The 17163-nt window shown below is 42.7% G+C and overlaps 4 protein-coding genes and 1 long non-coding RNA gene across 9 annotated transcripts; 2 read left to right on the forward strand and 3 right to left on the reverse strand.

Annotated features, from left to right (window-relative positions):
* Window positions 1-321: 321 nt before the first annotated feature.
* Window positions 322-561, reverse strand: LOC123257263. The gene is made up of 2 exons (XR_006507264.1): window positions 509-561; window positions 322-450 (listed from the first exon to the last, which is right to left on the reverse strand). It is a non-coding gene; the product is annotated as an uncharacterized LOC123257263 (long non-coding RNA).
* A 1801-nt stretch (window positions 562-2362) lies between these two features.
* Window positions 2363-7222, forward strand: LOC6496655 (serrate RNA effector molecule homolog). Of its 5 annotated transcripts, none has more exons than XM_001961305.3 (8): window positions 2363-2450; window positions 2758-2917; window positions 2971-3161; window positions 3235-3511; window positions 4079-4145; window positions 4210-6191; window positions 6256-6360; window positions 6582-7222. In XM_001961305.3, exons 2-8 carry the CDS (start codon window positions 2775-2777, stop codon window positions 6661-6663), a joined length of 2847 nt encoding a protein of 948 aa, XP_001961341.1. In that variant the 5' UTR covers window positions 2363-2450; window positions 2758-2774; the 3' UTR covers window positions 6664-7222. The 5 variants fall into 5 exon arrangements, with proteins under 5 accessions (XP_001961341.1, XP_014763906.1, XP_014763905.1 ...); XM_014908420.2 differs by having other exon boundaries at window positions 6992-7222; XM_014908419.2 differs by having other exon boundaries at window positions 2983-3161.
* Window positions 7223-8926: 1704 nt separating this feature from the next.
* On the reverse strand, window positions 8927-10152 carry LOC6493911 (mitochondrial mRNA pseudouridine synthase Trub2). Its single transcript, XM_001961306.4, has 3 exons — window positions 9926-10152; window positions 9665-9874; window positions 8927-9612 (listed from the first exon to the last, which is right to left on the reverse strand). Exons 1-3 carry the CDS (start codon window positions 10053-10055, stop codon window positions 9008-9010), a joined length of 945 nt encoding a protein of 314 aa, XP_001961342.1. The 5' UTR covers window positions 10056-10152; the 3' UTR covers window positions 8927-9007.
* Window positions 10153-10169: 17 nt separating this feature from the next.
* LOC6496656 (WD repeat-containing protein 74) lies at window positions 10170-11707 on the forward strand. The gene is made up of 3 exons (XM_001961307.4): window positions 10170-10371; window positions 10429-11470; window positions 11525-11707. The coding sequence occupies exons 1-3, from the start codon at window positions 10284-10286 to the stop codon at window positions 11637-11639; spliced, it is 1245 nt and encodes a 414-aa protein (XP_001961343.1). The 5' UTR covers window positions 10170-10283; the 3' UTR covers window positions 11640-11707.
* A 22-nt stretch (window positions 11708-11729) lies between these two features.
* LOC6493910 (sodium channel protein Nach) lies at window positions 11730-14200 on the reverse strand. Its single transcript, XM_032455634.2, has 5 exons — window positions 13597-14200; window positions 12804-13540; window positions 12083-12200; window positions 11923-12032; window positions 11730-11869 (listed from the first exon to the last, which is right to left on the reverse strand). The coding sequence occupies exons 1-5, from the start codon at window positions 13986-13988 to the stop codon at window positions 11730-11732; spliced, it is 1497 nt and encodes a 498-aa protein (XP_032311525.1). The 5' UTR covers window positions 13989-14200.
* Window positions 14201-17163: the final 2963 nt, after the last annotated feature.

Raw genomic sequence — 17163 nt, forward strand, 5'->3', positions numbered from 1 at the left:
TTTGAATTTTCCTATCATTATCGTAGCGTAAATTACATTGTTCATCAATTTACTAACCACCAAACGCGTACCGTTGCACAGTTTTGGTTGGTTTATGTTTCGAAGCATGATTACTACGGAGCCAACCTTTAGGCGTAAATTGTGCGGTGGTAAGCCAGGCACGTCCAAAGAGTTTAAAAATTCAATTGGATAGTTGGTGGCTTCATCTTCATTTGTGACGCAGTCGATAGATTTGAATGAATGCATTGTTCCAATGATCTTATTTTGAATTATGTAGTTCAGGTCATCTACATCTTTATTCTTAGCCGCTAAAATTGCTCGCTCACTCAACCATTCATTATTTTTGTAGTTAGAAATAATATTTGGAAATACATTGTTGATAAGTTCGTCTTTTGATGAGACAAAATTACAGAAATTATTTGGAAATGATATTAAACCGCTCGATTCTATCTACAAAATAAAAACCAGATTCTTTAACTACATTCTATGTAAGTACAAAAATAAATACCTTAAATGTCGGATTAAAACCTCCTTCTTCGATAATGTCTGCCCCAAATGACGTCATTTGGAAACAACTATTGTATTTTCGAGTATTTGCAAGAAAGTGGCGTGATTCTTGTGTTTCGCCGCAAAGCAATGAATACAATGGCTCTTGTGGCGGAGTCAACACTGGCAATTTCACTTTACCATTAACGCAGCATAATCCAGGCGTTCTCCGGAAAACTTTAATGCACCACAATACTCGCAAACAACGTCCATTTGCCCAATGCAAACGCTAGGATGCAAGCTGTAATCATTGCTGCAATCGTATCGAAACGCAGCTCGATTCAAATCAGCTAAATATCTGCGTCGCAAATTGAAATCTATTTGAGAAGCACGAAGTCGAGCCATACTATTGCGGCGCTGTTCACGTGCAATTTCTCGTTCTTCTTCAGTCCTTTCATATGCAATATTTTGTATTCTTCTTGCATTACGGCTTTGTCGGGAAAGATTCGACCGTCTTGGTCGCGGCATTATTAATTAAACTTCACTTCACTTCAATCCACTTGTTAATTATTTATTTAATAGAAATAGTTTTAATATTGATTTCAGCGCAACACAATCTTTTTGGTTCGTTGTTAAATTTGAGAGCCTGACTATGAATTTGACTTCGTTTGTAACTGACATTTTGACATTTGACATTTTCTTCTTAGCTGTCTGCCTAAATAAAAAAGTATGGGCCAGGGAGGAACGCTGTCGAACGGGACAAAAAGTATCCTATGTCCTTCTCCTGGCTCTAAGCTACCTCCCTACCAATTTTCACTCAAATCTGTTCTTCCGTTCTTGATTTATAAGTGGTGTAACATAAAACACGATGTTCTTTTATATATATAGATTACACATTGAAATAATTTGGCCTTAAAACTTTTTCAAATAATCCTGAGCTGACGCTACATAATTTTTTAATTAATATATTTTTTTTTGGTGGCCAAAGGGGGCTTTTTGACACAGAATTGATCTACGTGGGTATCATTGGAGTCTATGTGCCAATTCCGATAACTGCATCTTTTATATTCTCTGAGATCCACCCGTTCATACAGACTATTGATAGTGATCAAGATTAAATAAAGATTAAAAACATGACTAAAATATATCCTTATAAAAAAAAGTTCGAAGTATCTATCTGCAGAATCACGAAAGTTATGCCGTTTCCAATCGTTCAGTTTTATGATAAATTGAGAATAAAGTCTGCAGATCCTAACACACGGATATGCTGCTCAGGATGTGATGTTGATTAAGAATACATATATAATACATAATATTTCATAGGTCCCCTTTCAAAGCGTAAACCAAGGGGACAACCAAAATATATATAAAGCCTAAAAGCATGCAACAAAAATAATCTTATGTATCCGACCATTTTCATTAAAAATTTATTGAAGATGCCACCCTTTTTCTTCAATGGTCATATCTTCCAATTTCAATTTGCATATATGTATTGCGACGCAAAAGTTTATACATGAGGTGCGTCGCAAAAGAAACAGGACAATGTGGAAGGAAATGCCACCTGTTGCATTCGCCTTTTATTCACTGACTTCATGACTTTATTTCATGAAAGTGCTCCAGTCGTCAATCTTTAACGACGACATTTTAATCTTCTTCTAATCAACATTAGCTGAATGGCTGAATCCAAGTTTGGTTATTCATAATAATAATCCATACAAACAATCCATTTTCAATCCATATAATAATTTTCCAACACCGCAAAACAACGTTGCCAGAATAAGAAAATTTATCCTATGAGCAAAATAAAAAATACGCCTGCGCATTAAAATTGCATAAGAGTATTTTTTTAGTATTTTTTAAATATATTTTTAATCAACCAAATGGCATTTTGAAAATTTCTGTATGCGGTCACACTGTTCGCCTGACGCGCCGTTCTGCAAAAAAAAGTAACCAAGAAGTTATAGGTAATTTATAGAATATTCGAATAAAAGTAATTTATATAAATGCTACGATTTCTGTGGTGATTACATTTCACCATTTTAAAATTCGGGAGTAGTAGCCAATCGTCAGAAAATGTTTCCCTATACCGACCGGGAACAACCGAATCCGCAAGATGGCGGCTTTTTAGAGAAAAACAAAGCCACCATTAAATTATAACTTGTTTTCTTGTGCACCTCTCCTTTGCAAATTCAAAATTGGTTCGCCGACGTAGCGAACGATAAGTGAGGTTAAGTCCGAGCCACTTTCTCTGTAACTTCCGCTTTGTTGCAGATCTCAACTAATCCACAATGGCTGATTCGGATGATGAGTACGATCGGAAACGGCGAGACAAATTCCGTGGAGAGCGCAGCGATAGTTACCGGACAGAGCGCCGAGATGACCGTCGACCTTTGGGCGGCTCCGGCAGTGCCCGGGACGAGTGGTCTGACCGGTAAGTGCCATGAGGTCTTTCGTTATTCCACGATAAAAGTATTGACGTTGCAGCAATCCCTTCAGGGGCGGTGCTTCTGCGGGAGGCGGTGGGGGAGGGGCTCGTCACCGGCCCGACTACAGCGACTACCGTGGCCCAGGTCCGAGAGCGCGTTATGGCTCGCCCGGTCGCGACTTGCCGCCGGCTAAGCGAATGCGTCCTGACTGGGGCGATGGAGATGTGCGCCCTAATCCCCGTTTCGGAGGTACGTTTGAAGCTACATAAAGCTATATAGAACGGTATATGCTGATTGAGAAACTTATCCCCTTGTGTCGCAGGATATGATCCCTATTTAATGCAAGCGTGGAATGACCACTACCAATCTATACACTCTGCGTACTCGCACGGCAGTCACATGCCACCAGTCCGGGAGTCGGGGGGCAGCGGCGGTGACTCCCTTACGCAGCCGGCAATGCTCAATCTAAAGCAATTCCTGGACACACAAGACGAGAACATTTCGGACTCGGAGGTCATGCGGAAGTACACCGAATACAAGACGGACTTCAAGAGGCAGCAATTGAACGAGTTCTTTGTGGCCCACAAGGATGAGGAATGGTTAGTATCAAGGACAGCAGCGCGCTTCTACGATGCGACAGGTTCTCTACTACCGTTATCTGTCCATCTTTCTGCGTTGAATCTGCCGTTTGCCTCTCCAGTTTAAAACTCATAACTTTCTGTGTATTAAGTTTTTCTCTGCAGCTTATTGGGTTTGTGAGGCAGAGACTTATCTGAGAGCGTCTGCGCCATTTCGCAGAGCTGCTAAATGATATCCACTAAATTTTAATTGTAAATTACCCGGCGAGCAATGCCGAGGTGTGTTTATATTTTAAAACCGCGATTTATTTAAATTCGATTATCGAGCAAATGCCCAAATAACCTTAAAACACAATCCCATAAATATTGAAAGCGCTAAGTTGGCAAGGTAAGACTTTGGGTGATTATTTAGCAACAAAATTCTCTTTAAACCATTAAATATCGTATTAAACTTTGTGTCGACAGCCGTGCGAAGAAGTTGCCAAATTCAAACACACGCCGAAAATATTATTAAACCCATACAAAGCAGATTGTAATTTAACAAGTTATCCATTGTATTCATTCTCTTTACTTTTTGTTTATGTGCAGGTTCAAAAATAAATACCACCCCGAGGACAGTGTAAGGCGTGCCGAAGAGCAGCGGGGCTTTCTAAAGGTAAAACTCTTCAGTGCCATCACTATCTCCTGAATTTGATAAAAATCGCTCCTACATTTCGCAGAGACGCACTGACGTGTTCGTGGAGTTGCTTGAAAACGGTACCATCGGAAGCGTCAAGGTAGACTCAGTGCAGGGTGATGCTCTGATCCGGGTCCTGGACACCTGTGTCATCAAGCTCGAGGGTGGCACCGACGAAGACCTTAAGGCGCTCGACGAAAAGCCAAAGGAGACGCCGGTTTATGAGCGAAAGCATGATCCCGCGCCCGTCAAGGCGGTGGATGAAGTAAAAAGTCCCAAGAAAGAAACTGAAAAAGAGGCATCGCCAGTTATTGTGTCCCCCCAGCGAAAATCGGTTAAGCCTCTCAACTCTGATGACGAAAATTGGGATGAGGAAGTGGCAGCTCCGCCCAAGAAGGACGTGGAGGAAGAACCGAAGGCCTTGGAGTCGGGCAGCGAAGATAAGTCGCGCAGAAAGAAGTCGGCAAAGCGTAAGCGAGTTAATAGTGGCGACGATAGCTCCTCGGAATCCGATTCTAGTTCTAGCTCCGACGATGAAGACGAGGAGAAGCTGAAGAAGAAATATGACGTTGAGGACGGCTTGAGAAGCGAGCAGAAGGCTGAAGCTGAAAAAGATAAGGAAATGCAAGATGCCAAAGTAATTGAGGCTCCGGAGAGTCCCAAAGAGGCCACTGAAAACTCGGCTGAAGAAGTCAAAGCCTCAGATGCCGCTGAGACACCTGCTGAGGAAGCTGAGCAAGAAAAGCCCGAAGTAGCGGAAGAAGTGAATAGGCCGAAACAGGATCAGGAAAACGGTGATAAAATCACAACGGAGGATGGCGAGACTAAGTCAGATTCTGAGGAAAATAAAGTAATGGAGACGGAGACCATTGACTTAGACAAGGTTAGAGATGGGCAGCCAAGGGCTCTACATCGCACCTCTTCAATTTTCCTTCGAAATCTGGCCCCTTCCATAACTAAGGCGGAAATCGAAGCCGTATGCACCCGGTTCAGTGGATACCTAAGGGTGGCCATCGCCGATCCCCTGGTGGAGCGTCGTTGGTATCGCCGCGGTTGGATTACGTTCACCAGAGACGTAAACATAAAAGAGATTTGTTGGAGTCTGAACAACCAGCGCCTACGGGACTGTGAAATGGGGGCTATTGTCAATCGCGACTTAAGCCGTCGGGTGCGACCTGCGAATGGTATTACTGCCCACAAGCAAGTGGTGCGGTCGGACATTAAACTATGCGCTAAGATTATCCTGAATTTGGATGAACGGTTCAGACTGTGGCCAGAACCAACTTCAGACGATTCCATCCCCTTCGATAGAGCGGGCGAGTCCTCAGCGAACGGTAACACCTCCACATACGGCATAAAATCTAAAAACCCGGTGCTGCAGAACATTACCGACTATCTCATCGAAGAAGCTTCCGCTGAGGAGGAAGAGCTGTTGGGCCTAACCGGCGAGAACAAGGACGCCGAAGGCGAACCCATTGAACGAGACGAGCATCTTTTGGCCGTATTGGACCGCCTGGTTCTTTACCTGAGAATCGTTCATTCTGTGGATTACTACAATCACTGCGAGTACCCATATGAAGACGAGATGCCGAATCGTTGCGGCATTATACATGCCCGCGGACCGGCTCCATCGCGGGTGACCAGCAACGATATACATGAGTACGTCAAAACGTACGAGAGCAAGTTGCAGCAATTTCTTACCAAGACGGCGCTGCTTAGCGATGAGGAGACCAAGGATCTGGGAGCGAAGGACGCTGAAACCGAGGTGGAGAAGTTTGTGCAAGCCAACACTCAGGAATTGGCAAAGGATAAGTGGCTGTGCCCTCTGTCCGGAAAGAAGTTTAAGGGCCCTGAGTTCATCCGAAAACACATATTCAATAAACACGAGGAGAAGGTTGACGAAGTTCGCAAGGAGGTGCAGTACTTTAACAACTACCTTCGGGATCCCAAGCGTCCGCAGCTCCCGGAGCATCCTGGCAGTTCAAAGCGTCCGGAGTCTGAATCCGGACGCGGAGGCGGCTCAGGGTGAGTAAAGCTCATTAAGAGGAAAACAATCGAACAGGTTGTAACCTGGATCATATTGTTTCAGATACCGCCCGCCCATGTATCCACCCTTCTCCGGCATGCCTTATGGCTTCTCTCCATCGATGATGGGTGGAGGCCGCGGCGGACGCAACTTCCCGCCCGTGCGCAGGTTAGTACATTCAAAGCTTACAGTTGATTTAGTGTAGAATCTTACTTATTTACCAGAGGATTTTCATTCGCATTTCCCTCAATCGATCGAATTGAGCAACGTCTTTGTCCACAAACTATTTGCATTTAGGCGACCCCTCTTTCTCCATCTCTCTTTGTTTCTTTTCTGTTCGTCTAAATCGAAATTTGTCACAACTTTCTTGTGTCGCAAATTTTTTGCAGAGAATTGCCTTTGGAACACCAGCGTCGGCTAATCGGCTACCACGATTTGGATGCGCCTGCCAATTCCGATATGTTTGATTAATTTTTTAGCACAATACAAGTGAAAAACACAATACAAGCGGGCCCACTCGATGCCGCTTCATCGTTTGGCGAGCCAAAGTTTTAAAAGCAATTCAAGCACCAACAGAATAAACAAATTCTAAAAATGGTTTTAAATCGACAATAGATATTCGTTTTCAAGTACAATATTACACTGTATTAAGAATCCGACAAAGCGACTTTGCTAGTTTTAATTTTCCTGAAATAAATGCGAATCTATAGTCTAAAAACACTGTAACATTTTGTATAAAACTCCTGCCTAGCTTTGCGTAAATAATTCCAAAATATAAATTCATTTTCGTTGCTTACAGACCCGGTGGTTTTGATTATCGACCCAGATCACACTACCGGGACTTGGATGCGCCGCAAGAACCGTACTAGCAATAGTCGTGCGCAGATCACAAACTAAATAAATTGTATTTATCAAATTAACTCAAACACTCACACTAATTTAAATAACTGACGTCTGTTTTGTACGGTACACTTTTGTATTTCCGAAAAATGAGAAATAAAGTTCGAATGGAACCGAATCGTTTAAATAAGGTCTAGTTGCTTATTACTTATAAAAATTGTATGAAAAATGTATCAAAAGAATCGGCGAAATATATTAATGCAACGGCTGAATCAGGGCAACCATGAGTGTCGCCAAACTAATAAGCTTACGTTGGAACGAAGCATCAAAAGGTAAGCGAAATCCTTCCAAATCCGCAAAATTAGATTTTCTGCTACGTGCTATAAGTTTAACACAAATTTTAATAAAAGAAATGAAACGACAAAAAGGAAAGAGGAAAGTTTAATTCAGGGCAGGACATGGAATCCTGGTACTTGGTTACCCTTTATGTGGAAATATGTGGCGCAGATGAAAGACAAAAATTTTCAATTAACAAAGCTGGGAGAAAGCCAAGACTTCCCAAGTTTAAAATACTTTCTGTGGTTATTATACCCTTGCAGAGGGTATTATAATTTTGGCCAAAAGTGTGCAACGCAGTGAAGGAGACATCTCCGACCCTATAAAGTATATATATTCTTGATCAGGATCACCTCCTGTTTGTCTGTCTGTTTTTAAGAAAACTAGTCTCTCAGTTTTAAAGATATCGAAATGAAACTTTGCACACATCCTTCCTTTGTTTGCAGGCAGTTAATAAGTCGGAACGGCCGGGATCTGTAAACTATATCCTATAGCTGCCATATAACTGATTGATCGGAAATGCCATAACTTTGGTGTTTTTTAAGTTATAGAGTTGAGACTTTCCTTACATGTTGTATTTAGCCAATATATCTTATGTACAGAATTTCATAAGGATCGGCCCATACGGACTATATCCTTTAGCTGCCATATAACTGAACGGTCGGACATCGCACAACCTTGCTATTTTTATACCCTTGCAGAGGGTATTATAATTTTGGTCAAAAGTGTGCAACGCAGTGAAGGAGACATCTCCGACCCTATAAAGTATATATATTCTTGATCAGGATCACCTCCTGAGTCGATATGAGCATGTCCGTCTGTCCGTCTGTCCGTTTCTACGCAAACTAGTCTCTCAGTTTTAAAGCTATCGAGTTGAAACTTTGCACACACCCTTCTTTCCTTTGCAGGCAGTATATAAGTCGGAACGGCCGGGATCGGTCGACTATATCCTATAGCTGCCATATAACTGATTGATCGGAAATGCCATAACTTTGGTGTTTTTTAAGTTAGAGGGTTGGGACTTTCCACACATGTTATATTTGACCAAAATATCTTGTGTGCAAAATTTCATAAGGATCGGCCGACTATATCCTATAGCTGTCATAGAACGATCGAAATTGGCATAACTTTGGTGTTTTTTAAGTTAGAAAGATGGGATTTGGTACAGATTATTCTTTTGGCAAAATAATTCGATATGCCAAATTTCATAAGGATCGGCCGACTATATACGATCCGCTATATATCTAATAATATAAGATGCGTGGCGCCACCTAGCGGACTGCGACTGAACTGCAAGGGTATATCAACTTCGGCTCCGCCCGAAGTTAGCTTTCCTTTCTTGTTAAAGATGCTTCGGGCTGTTTTCAACATTTTTATTGGAAAATTGATTCGATGGTGAAATTCTCATAAGGATCGGACAACTATATACGATCTGATATATATATAATTATATAAGCTGCTTCCAGACTGCAAGGGTATATAAACTTTTAAGGTGTTTTAAGGTGATTTGAAGTTGTTTCTCATGATTTTTTTTGCGTGTCAATAAAAAGGTAATGCATTCCAGTGTAATTGATTTATAAACATATATGTATTAAAAACTATTTTTGAAACAGTATTCATATAAGCAAAAATAAATTTATCAGGCTTGTAGATTGATTTGTCTTGGGTGCATCATCTGCGGGTGCTCCCGCAGTAAATCTCGGTGTCTGCGCAGGTTCTTCATGATTCCAGGCAGGTTCCAACCATGTCTCAATAGACTATCCCTAATATCGAAGTGGGAGTGACGTACGCAACGGATTTGGGCACAATGCGCTACTGTTCGTAGTTCTAGGGCCATGTCGTGAACCAGGGCAGCCAGGTACTCTTCAGTCTCGTTGATAGCATGCAGCTCTAGTGTGAAATGCGGACGTTCAAAGTGAATCAAGTTGATGCCATATATCACCGGATGATTGTTATCGGCTGGGCGAATGAGCCCCTTACATGCAAGCTCATAAGCTGCTTGGGTTTGCAAATCAACACCACAAAGCTCGTACATTTTTCTCTGGTGCGATGCTTGCATGGATGATGCTAGGCCACTGATTCTTTCCGCAGAGACATGTCGGAAATTGGAACGCACGGTAATATGGGTGTCTGGCAGGTGGTTCTCCGTTGCGGTACCCATGCGACCAGTTATGTGGTAGACGCGAACAGGTCTGTTTCCTTTAATACAGCTGGCTTGACCAGTGCCCTTGTTAATGCCGAACACTGCAAGCGGCTTGGGTTAATCAAGCTTCAACTTATTTTAAAGTGTACTCACGTAGAACGCCACTGGTGTGATCTCCCAAAGGGGCTACTGTGGAGAAACGCACATCGCTTGGAGTGTAATGCGGTCCAGCGGATAGGATGTGATCGGAGAGATCCGGATTGCTTGCTATTTTGTGAAGTACGTCATCTCCTGCAGTCCCCGTGCCGAGTAGGGGACTTTTTGGTAGTTCTCGAGGCTCCCGTTGTTCCAAGCTGTTAAGTCCTGCAATATCCTGCATTATATTAGCCCACATAATGGGAGCCTTTATATTACCTTTGCAAATATTGCTTAGAATGGCATTGCGAACGTGTTTTACTTTCATTCCAGCCGGCTTGTACACATTCAAGATTCCATTCAAGTGCCTAAACACTGTTGCGGCGTCATACACCTTCGTTAGGACCATTTAAAGGCTTGATTATTATATTATAAAACAACAGTTTGTTTTTAACTGAAACTCAGCTGAGTTGCAAGCCTCGACAGCCCTGGTACGCTTTGTGCCGGCTGTTTAGTATAAATAGTATTTGTGTCATTTTGCGATACGGTCACTCTTTGGCGCTGCACGTGTAAAATTTGTTTTATTTTCTGGATGTTCATTTTATTGGCTGAAAACAGAAAATAGAGTATCCTTAAGATGAAGTGGACAACTGCGAATGTAAAGCACCCCAACTACACCGCGAAGCATGAACTCTACGTTGGCACCCACACAGGTTCCTTCAAGCGTAAGTTTTGTTGTCGAATCTTCAATTACCTGAACAATAATCACTTTTATATTTCAGATCTTACGCCAGCATCGGAGAAGACGCCGCACGGACAGACCAATCTCTGCCAACTAAGTAGCCTGGACAAAGAGTCCCGCGTTACATCGCTGGCATTTGGGGACGATGCTCAAACGGAGATTCTGCTTGGCCGAGCCAAAGGTGCTGCCGAGCTGCTTTCCTTGGGAGAAGAAAACACTTCTAGCTCTGTAAATTTTAGCTGTGGTCCCATTGTCGGCTTGGCTCGGTACAACAACAAATTAATTGCTGGGATCGGCAAAGGAACGATTCAATGCTTGGAACCGGGCTCTGCGTCTGAACCAGTGACAATAACCACGGGAACACAGATTGATCACCTGCGGCAGTGCCAGCAGGCCAGAAGCATTGTAGCCACCGGTGGCAAGGAACGGCAAAATAACCTAAAGGTCTACGATTTGAGTGCTGATGGCAAGCAAATATTTACTTCGAAGAATTTGCCCAATGACTACCTGCAGTTGGAGGTGCCCGTCTGGGATAGTGATATCGGCTTCGTCGATGGGCCCAGTGTACTGGCCACCTGCTCCCGGACTGGATATGTGCGTCTCTATGATACGCGCAAACAGCGCCGCCCTGTGGCATGCTTTTCCAGCGAAGAACATGGGATGAGTTTCGCTGCCCTTGTTGCGCGGGGAAATTTCATTTACACTGGTACCACGATGGGCGCGCTGAAAGCGTACGACACACGGCGCATGAAGACCCACGTTCACACTTACAAAGGGTTCACCGGCGGAATCAGTGATCTTCATCTGGACGAAACAGGCCGATTTTTGAGCTCGGCCTCCCTGGATCGATATGTGCGAATTCACGACGCTGATTCTACCGTGCTTCTTTATCAGTGCTACGTCAAATCAAAGGCCACCAAGGTTCTCATTCGCCACTTGGAGGATGAAGAACAAGGCACCGTTGTGGGTGAAGACGACGCGAAGCAGGTGGTGAATGAAAGCTTAAAGCAAAACAAGGTCGCTAAGTCAACGCCTGTGGATGACGAGTACGAGGACATGTTTGAACAGATGCCAGTTGTAGGGTAGGTACTTCAGATTAAACGTAAATGTCTGTTCTAACAAAAATTATGTTTCAGTAATAGTGACGATGATTCCGAAAAGGAGGAGGTGAACAATGAACCAACTAAGAAATCAAAACAAAAACGGAAGGCCGCCAACCACACCGCCAAAACGAAGAAGAAAAAGGCGTAATGTGGTTTATGCTTCTTTAATATCATCTTTGTTAAGTAGCTTAGTAATAAACACAAAAGTTTAGCATACACTTGTGGCTTATAAGTTGACCTATTGCCAAGCTTTTCTTGGCAGCCCAGCCTTTTGAAGCTGATAGTTGAGGTACAGGCGATAGGTGCAGTAGTAGAAAAACTCAACCACGGATATCATGCTCAGGCCCAAGCAGAGATTAAAAATGCCGCCCAAGTCCGCTGAAAAACTTTTATATATAGACACGGCTGCTTATTACGAATAGGTCACTTACATAGCAGTCCGACCCATGACATCACTGTGACTTTTCGGATAACCGGGACGACTTGTTTCGCTAAGTAAACCCGAAGCACGAAGCTGTCATTATTCAGCAGTTCTGGCGAGCTAATAGGAGATATTTAATTTAGGAATAATTTTGAGTGGCGTTTACTCACTAAAAGCGGCTAACGGAGAACTGGTGCTGATTAAGATCCGTCCTGTACGAAAGAGTGGAGTAGGTTACGTCGTAGCAATTTGGTAGACATTGGTCGCAGCGAACACTCTTAAAATTGTCTTAGGAAATTACAAATTACGATGTATATATTTTTGAGACTTTAAGGGTATATGTATAAAATTAAATAGGTATATTGTAAGTATAGCAGAATTTACATGTTTCCCTTTAATTATGAACTAAATATGAAGGGGCGAAGGGGTGTATGGTCCTTGTGCACCGGCTATATCTATAGCATACACATTAGGTCCTAGCTGGCTATATCCAAAGCCATTTTTTCCATGCATGTTTGCATGTTTTTTTCATAAACGAGTAAGCTCTTTAAACCGTGGTATTTTTCGACCAAAAGAGCTCCTTAACGAGTGGTGGACACATTCATGCCACGGAACATGAAGCACGGTCCGGAGCACGTGAGTATTCTAAATATTTAATTTAAATTATGAAACATGAGCGGGCATAACAGTCGGGGACTCTCCCTCTCACAAATCCGTACACCACCCGCCCCCTTAGCAAACCGCAGCCACCGCAGCATCTGGCTTATAAAAAACAAGGAAAGTTCAACTCAGTGGTTGGTGCAAGCGATAGGAGTGATGAAGCAGCCTTGATTATGTTTTGCGTGGGCGACAAAGTGTCGGGATGTAGCCTTAAGTGCTTTCGTCACTCACCATAGTTCTCCGAGTAGCAGAAGGTATCATTAAGATTGCATTCCTTAAACTTGTTGCCCACAATGGGTAGGAGGTAGGGGTGGCAGCCGCACTTCTGCACGATGGCTTCTGTTTGGCACGCTAACAGGCAGGCGGCCTGGCGGTAGTTACGCAGCTGCAGATCGTCCGAAATCAGACAGTCTCGCTTCCGTTCCGACAGCTCGAGCACCTCTGCCGAGGAGCTCTGCACCGTTGGCGATACCTCCACAAAGCTCTCCGACCTAGCGGTGATCGTCACAGAGGCTGCCGATTCGGTCACATAGTCCATTGGGTGGTGCACCAGCACAATGAGACCTGTATTGAGGTTGCGCTCGCTGCCCTCGGCGCCCACGAATGTTAGACCACCATCCATACCGAAAATGTTGGCGGAGAAGGGCACAAAGCTGGCGTTGCGCGGGTTGTAGTTGAAGGAGCAGCAGGGCCCGAGGTAGGCTGTCGTGGGAATGAACGATAGGTACTCGTGGCTCTGGTTGCACTGGAACTCGGAGTGGCCCCAAAAGCAGCGCTTCACGTAGTCGGAGCAACCCGGGCTGACAGCCATGGCCGCCTCCCAGGTGGACACGTTGTTCAGCCGCAAAACGGTGTCTGTCACGCGGAAGCTCTCGTGAGGAGGTGGCTCGAAGCTCTGATCCGTGAAGGCGTTTAGGAACTCAAAGCCGGCAGCCACTTCTCCTATGTCGTACTCTTTGGGTATCTTGCTAGAAGGAAAAAATGTGTGGTGGCGTGTTCCCATGCAGGTTTGGTGGTAACTTACAGCGTTTTCACGTAGCGCTCTACCCTCTCGGTGTTGACAACCTTAGGGCTGCAGATGGTCACGCCCGGAAAGGCCACGTCCGTGATGGAAAGGTCGTTTGAAATCGTGTTCAGGATGGGGTAGGAGTAGAACTTCAGCCAGAGCAACAGGGTTAGGTAAATACTCAGCAAGAGCAGTTGCAGCAGCACCGAAGACCAGATGAATCTGGACAAGCCGCGGGTGCGGTTCCGTCGCAGGAGCCACATGCCGCTCACCTTGGTCCGCTCTGTATACTCCCAGAATGTGAAGAGGAAGGCTGATTTGAGTAGACCTGGTGCCTCCCTTCTAAGGTTCCCTCCGGCGCTTCCATCGGATGGTGTTTTCTTTTCACGACACTTTCCGGTATCTATCATTTAACACTTTTGAGGAGTCGCACCTTACGGCACAGCCTTTTATAGACCAGGGCTGTGCCCTTAATGTTATAAGTTTCAGCGGTAATTATGGGCAATAAGGTCGTTAATAAGTCTGCATTAAAACATTTGTTCGCCCTAATTATGGAAGAGTGAATGACAAACAAATCATAAAACTATATTTGAATGTTTTCTGTCTTTATACATGTGTATAGTATGTACAGCAGAATATATATCCAGAATATACATGTTTCCCTTTAATTATGAACTGAATATGAAAGGGGTGGGTGGTCCTTGTGCACCGGCTATATCTATAGCATACCTAGTAGGTCCTAGCGTACCGGCTTTATCCATAGCCATTTTTTGTTTAGCATGTTTTAGCATGTTTTTTTGCATGGTTTCTCATAAACGAGTAAGCTCTTTAAACCGTGGTATTTTTCGACCAAAAGAGCTCCTTAACGAGTGGTGGACATATTTATGCCACGGAACATGAAGCACGGTCCGGACTACGTGAGTATTCTGAATATCTAATATAAATTATGAAACATGAGCAGGCATATAGTTAATATTCGAAAGAAAATTATTTGAGAACGAAATCTTATTGCTTTCTACATAAAGAGAATTTTGACTCGTATGTTTATTTCTAATGCTCGTGAGATTTTAATTTTTACATACTATCAAATCTTACATACTTAGCCTAACATCATCCATTTTACTGCTAGTATATGGGTAATTTCGTTGACCCCTATTACCATCACCCCTCCCATTACTTGAACAACAACACGATGACCCCATTATTTTACTCCATTTGGCCTATTGCACGTTTTGCTGAAGAACAAAGGCATTCTTTGAAAATGTCACACTTTCAAGGAAAGGTCGCCTCTGTGCTTTAATGTTGCCGGAAAACTATTTGACAGCAGGATTCTGATCGTCGAGCACGTCCTCCCCTTCTCAGGGACGGAGGTTGTTGGGCTTAAATTTAAGAAATCTGACTCCTAGCAAAAATTTCTTAACTTGTGTATTGCCTTCGAGTCTGAAAACATTCTTTGGAGGAGTGAGGACTTATTTATGATAAAATTTAGATTAAACAAGAAAGGAAAGCTAACTTCGGGCGGAGCCGAAGTTGATATACCCTTGCAGTTCAGTCGCAGTCCGCTAGGTGGCGCCACGCATCTTATATTATTAGATATATAGCGGATCGTATATAGTCGGCCGATCCTTATGAAATTTGGCAGATCGGATTGTTTTTCCCAAAATAGAATCTGTACCAAATCCCATCTTTCTAACTTAAAAAACACCAAAGTTATGCCAATTTCGATGGTTGTATGACAGCTATAGGATATAGTCGGCCGATCCTTATGAAATTTTGTACATAAGATATTTTGGTCAAACATAACATGTGTGGAAAGTCCCAACCCTCAAACTTAAAAAACACCAAAGTTATGGCATTTCCGATCAATCAGTTATATGGCAGCTATAGGATATAGTCGACCGATCCCGTTCCGACTTATATACTGCCTGCAAAGGAAAGAAGGATGTGTGCAAAGTTTGAACTCGATAGCTTTAAAACTGAGAGACTAGTTTGCGTAGAAACAGACAGACGGACAGACGGATAGACGGACATGCTCATATCGACTCAGGAGGTGATCCTGATCAAGAATATATATACTTTATAGGGTCGGAGATGTCTCCTTCACTGCGTTGCACACTTTTGACCAAAATTATAATACCCTCTGCAAGGGTATAAAAATAAAGTAATAATTTGAGAATTGACACTGTGCACCCACACTTTATAATTTACGTCTATTTTGGTAAACACATTTTGAAAGATATGATGTGAAATTAGCACATTTAATTTTAGACATTTAATTTTAATATTTCATATGCCTACTTTAAGCTTACATTTAAAATTGTAAGTATTTTATTTGTATTAAAGTTTCTAAATTTTCATGTGGTTTGTAGTTAAATTACAGGTTGGTTAGTTTTTAAATTTTTCTGTATGAATTTTCGTTTATTTTATTAAGGTTGTAAAATCAAGTCAATGCTATAAGCTGATGTTGCAACTTTGTCATCGCGAAATGAGTTTTCTTCTTTATACCTTTACAAAGGGAATTTTAATTTGGACCAAAAGTGTGCAACGCAGTGAAAGAGGCAAAGGGTGTATATTCTTGATCAGAATCTCCTCCAGAATCGAAGCATGTCCGTCGGTCAGTATGTCTCTCTGTTCCTTCGCAAACTAGTCTTCCAGTTTTAAAGCTATATCCTAAAGCTGTCAAATAACTAATTAATCGGAATGCTATAACTTGAATGTTTTTGAAAATAGAAGGTTGGAACATTATTCAAAATTTATAAGATAAGAAAAAGATTTAATAATGAAATCGGCTGTATATCGGCTGTATGTATATCCATTAATTGCGATTTATTTGCGATCCGAAATATATCTTATGATATAAAGTTGCACTTAACATTAAAGGTATATTAGCTTCGGATCCGCCCAAAGTTAGCCTTCCTTTCTTGCTATTAATAAACGCAAATGAGCTTAGGTTTCCCCCGGGGTAATTTAAACCCCATAAATGCTTGTTCCTCATTCCAAAATTGGTCCTCATTGGTTCTACGCATAGATACTAGGCAACGTACAATTAATGTGGCTTAATCCGATTTTTCCTTAGTAACTTAGTGAATAGTGACCTTGAGATAAATTTTCCTTATTGGATCAAGGGACATTTTTCTGGCTTTATCGTACAATTTGGTGGGAGAGGGGTTACTACTTCGCCCTACGGTTGAAATTAGCTTACTTTCATTTAGGATAGGAAGCTCTCTAAATTTTGAGAAGAAAACTTTTAATTCCTCTTTCAAACTTAAGAGTCGAGCTGTTTAAAGAACAGATACCAAGCAGCCAGCCTCGATGGCTTTTATCGGGAGCACGCGCATCCCATTTTCGGTGCCAGTAGATAAGCAAGCTCCACATACATACTTTCTCCAAAATACCTTCATATATTTAACCCCCTCGGAACACCCCGTCAGGAATGGTGATGCGGAATTACCTCAGAATAAACTGCCGCGATTGTGGGCTATTTGTGGGGCGTGGTACCGCCTTCAGTTTCTGTTGATTGAAAACTGAACGCCAGAGAAAAATACGCGGCAGAAACTTGTCTCATGGGAGAGAGGTCTCCCTGGC

Source organism: Drosophila ananassae, chromosome 3L (genome assembly GCF_017639315.1).
Source record: "Drosophila ananassae strain 14024-0371.13 chromosome 3L, ASM1763931v2, whole genome shotgun sequence".
Classification (NCBI taxonomy): Eukaryota; Metazoa; Arthropoda; class Insecta; order Diptera; family Drosophilidae; genus Drosophila; species Drosophila ananassae.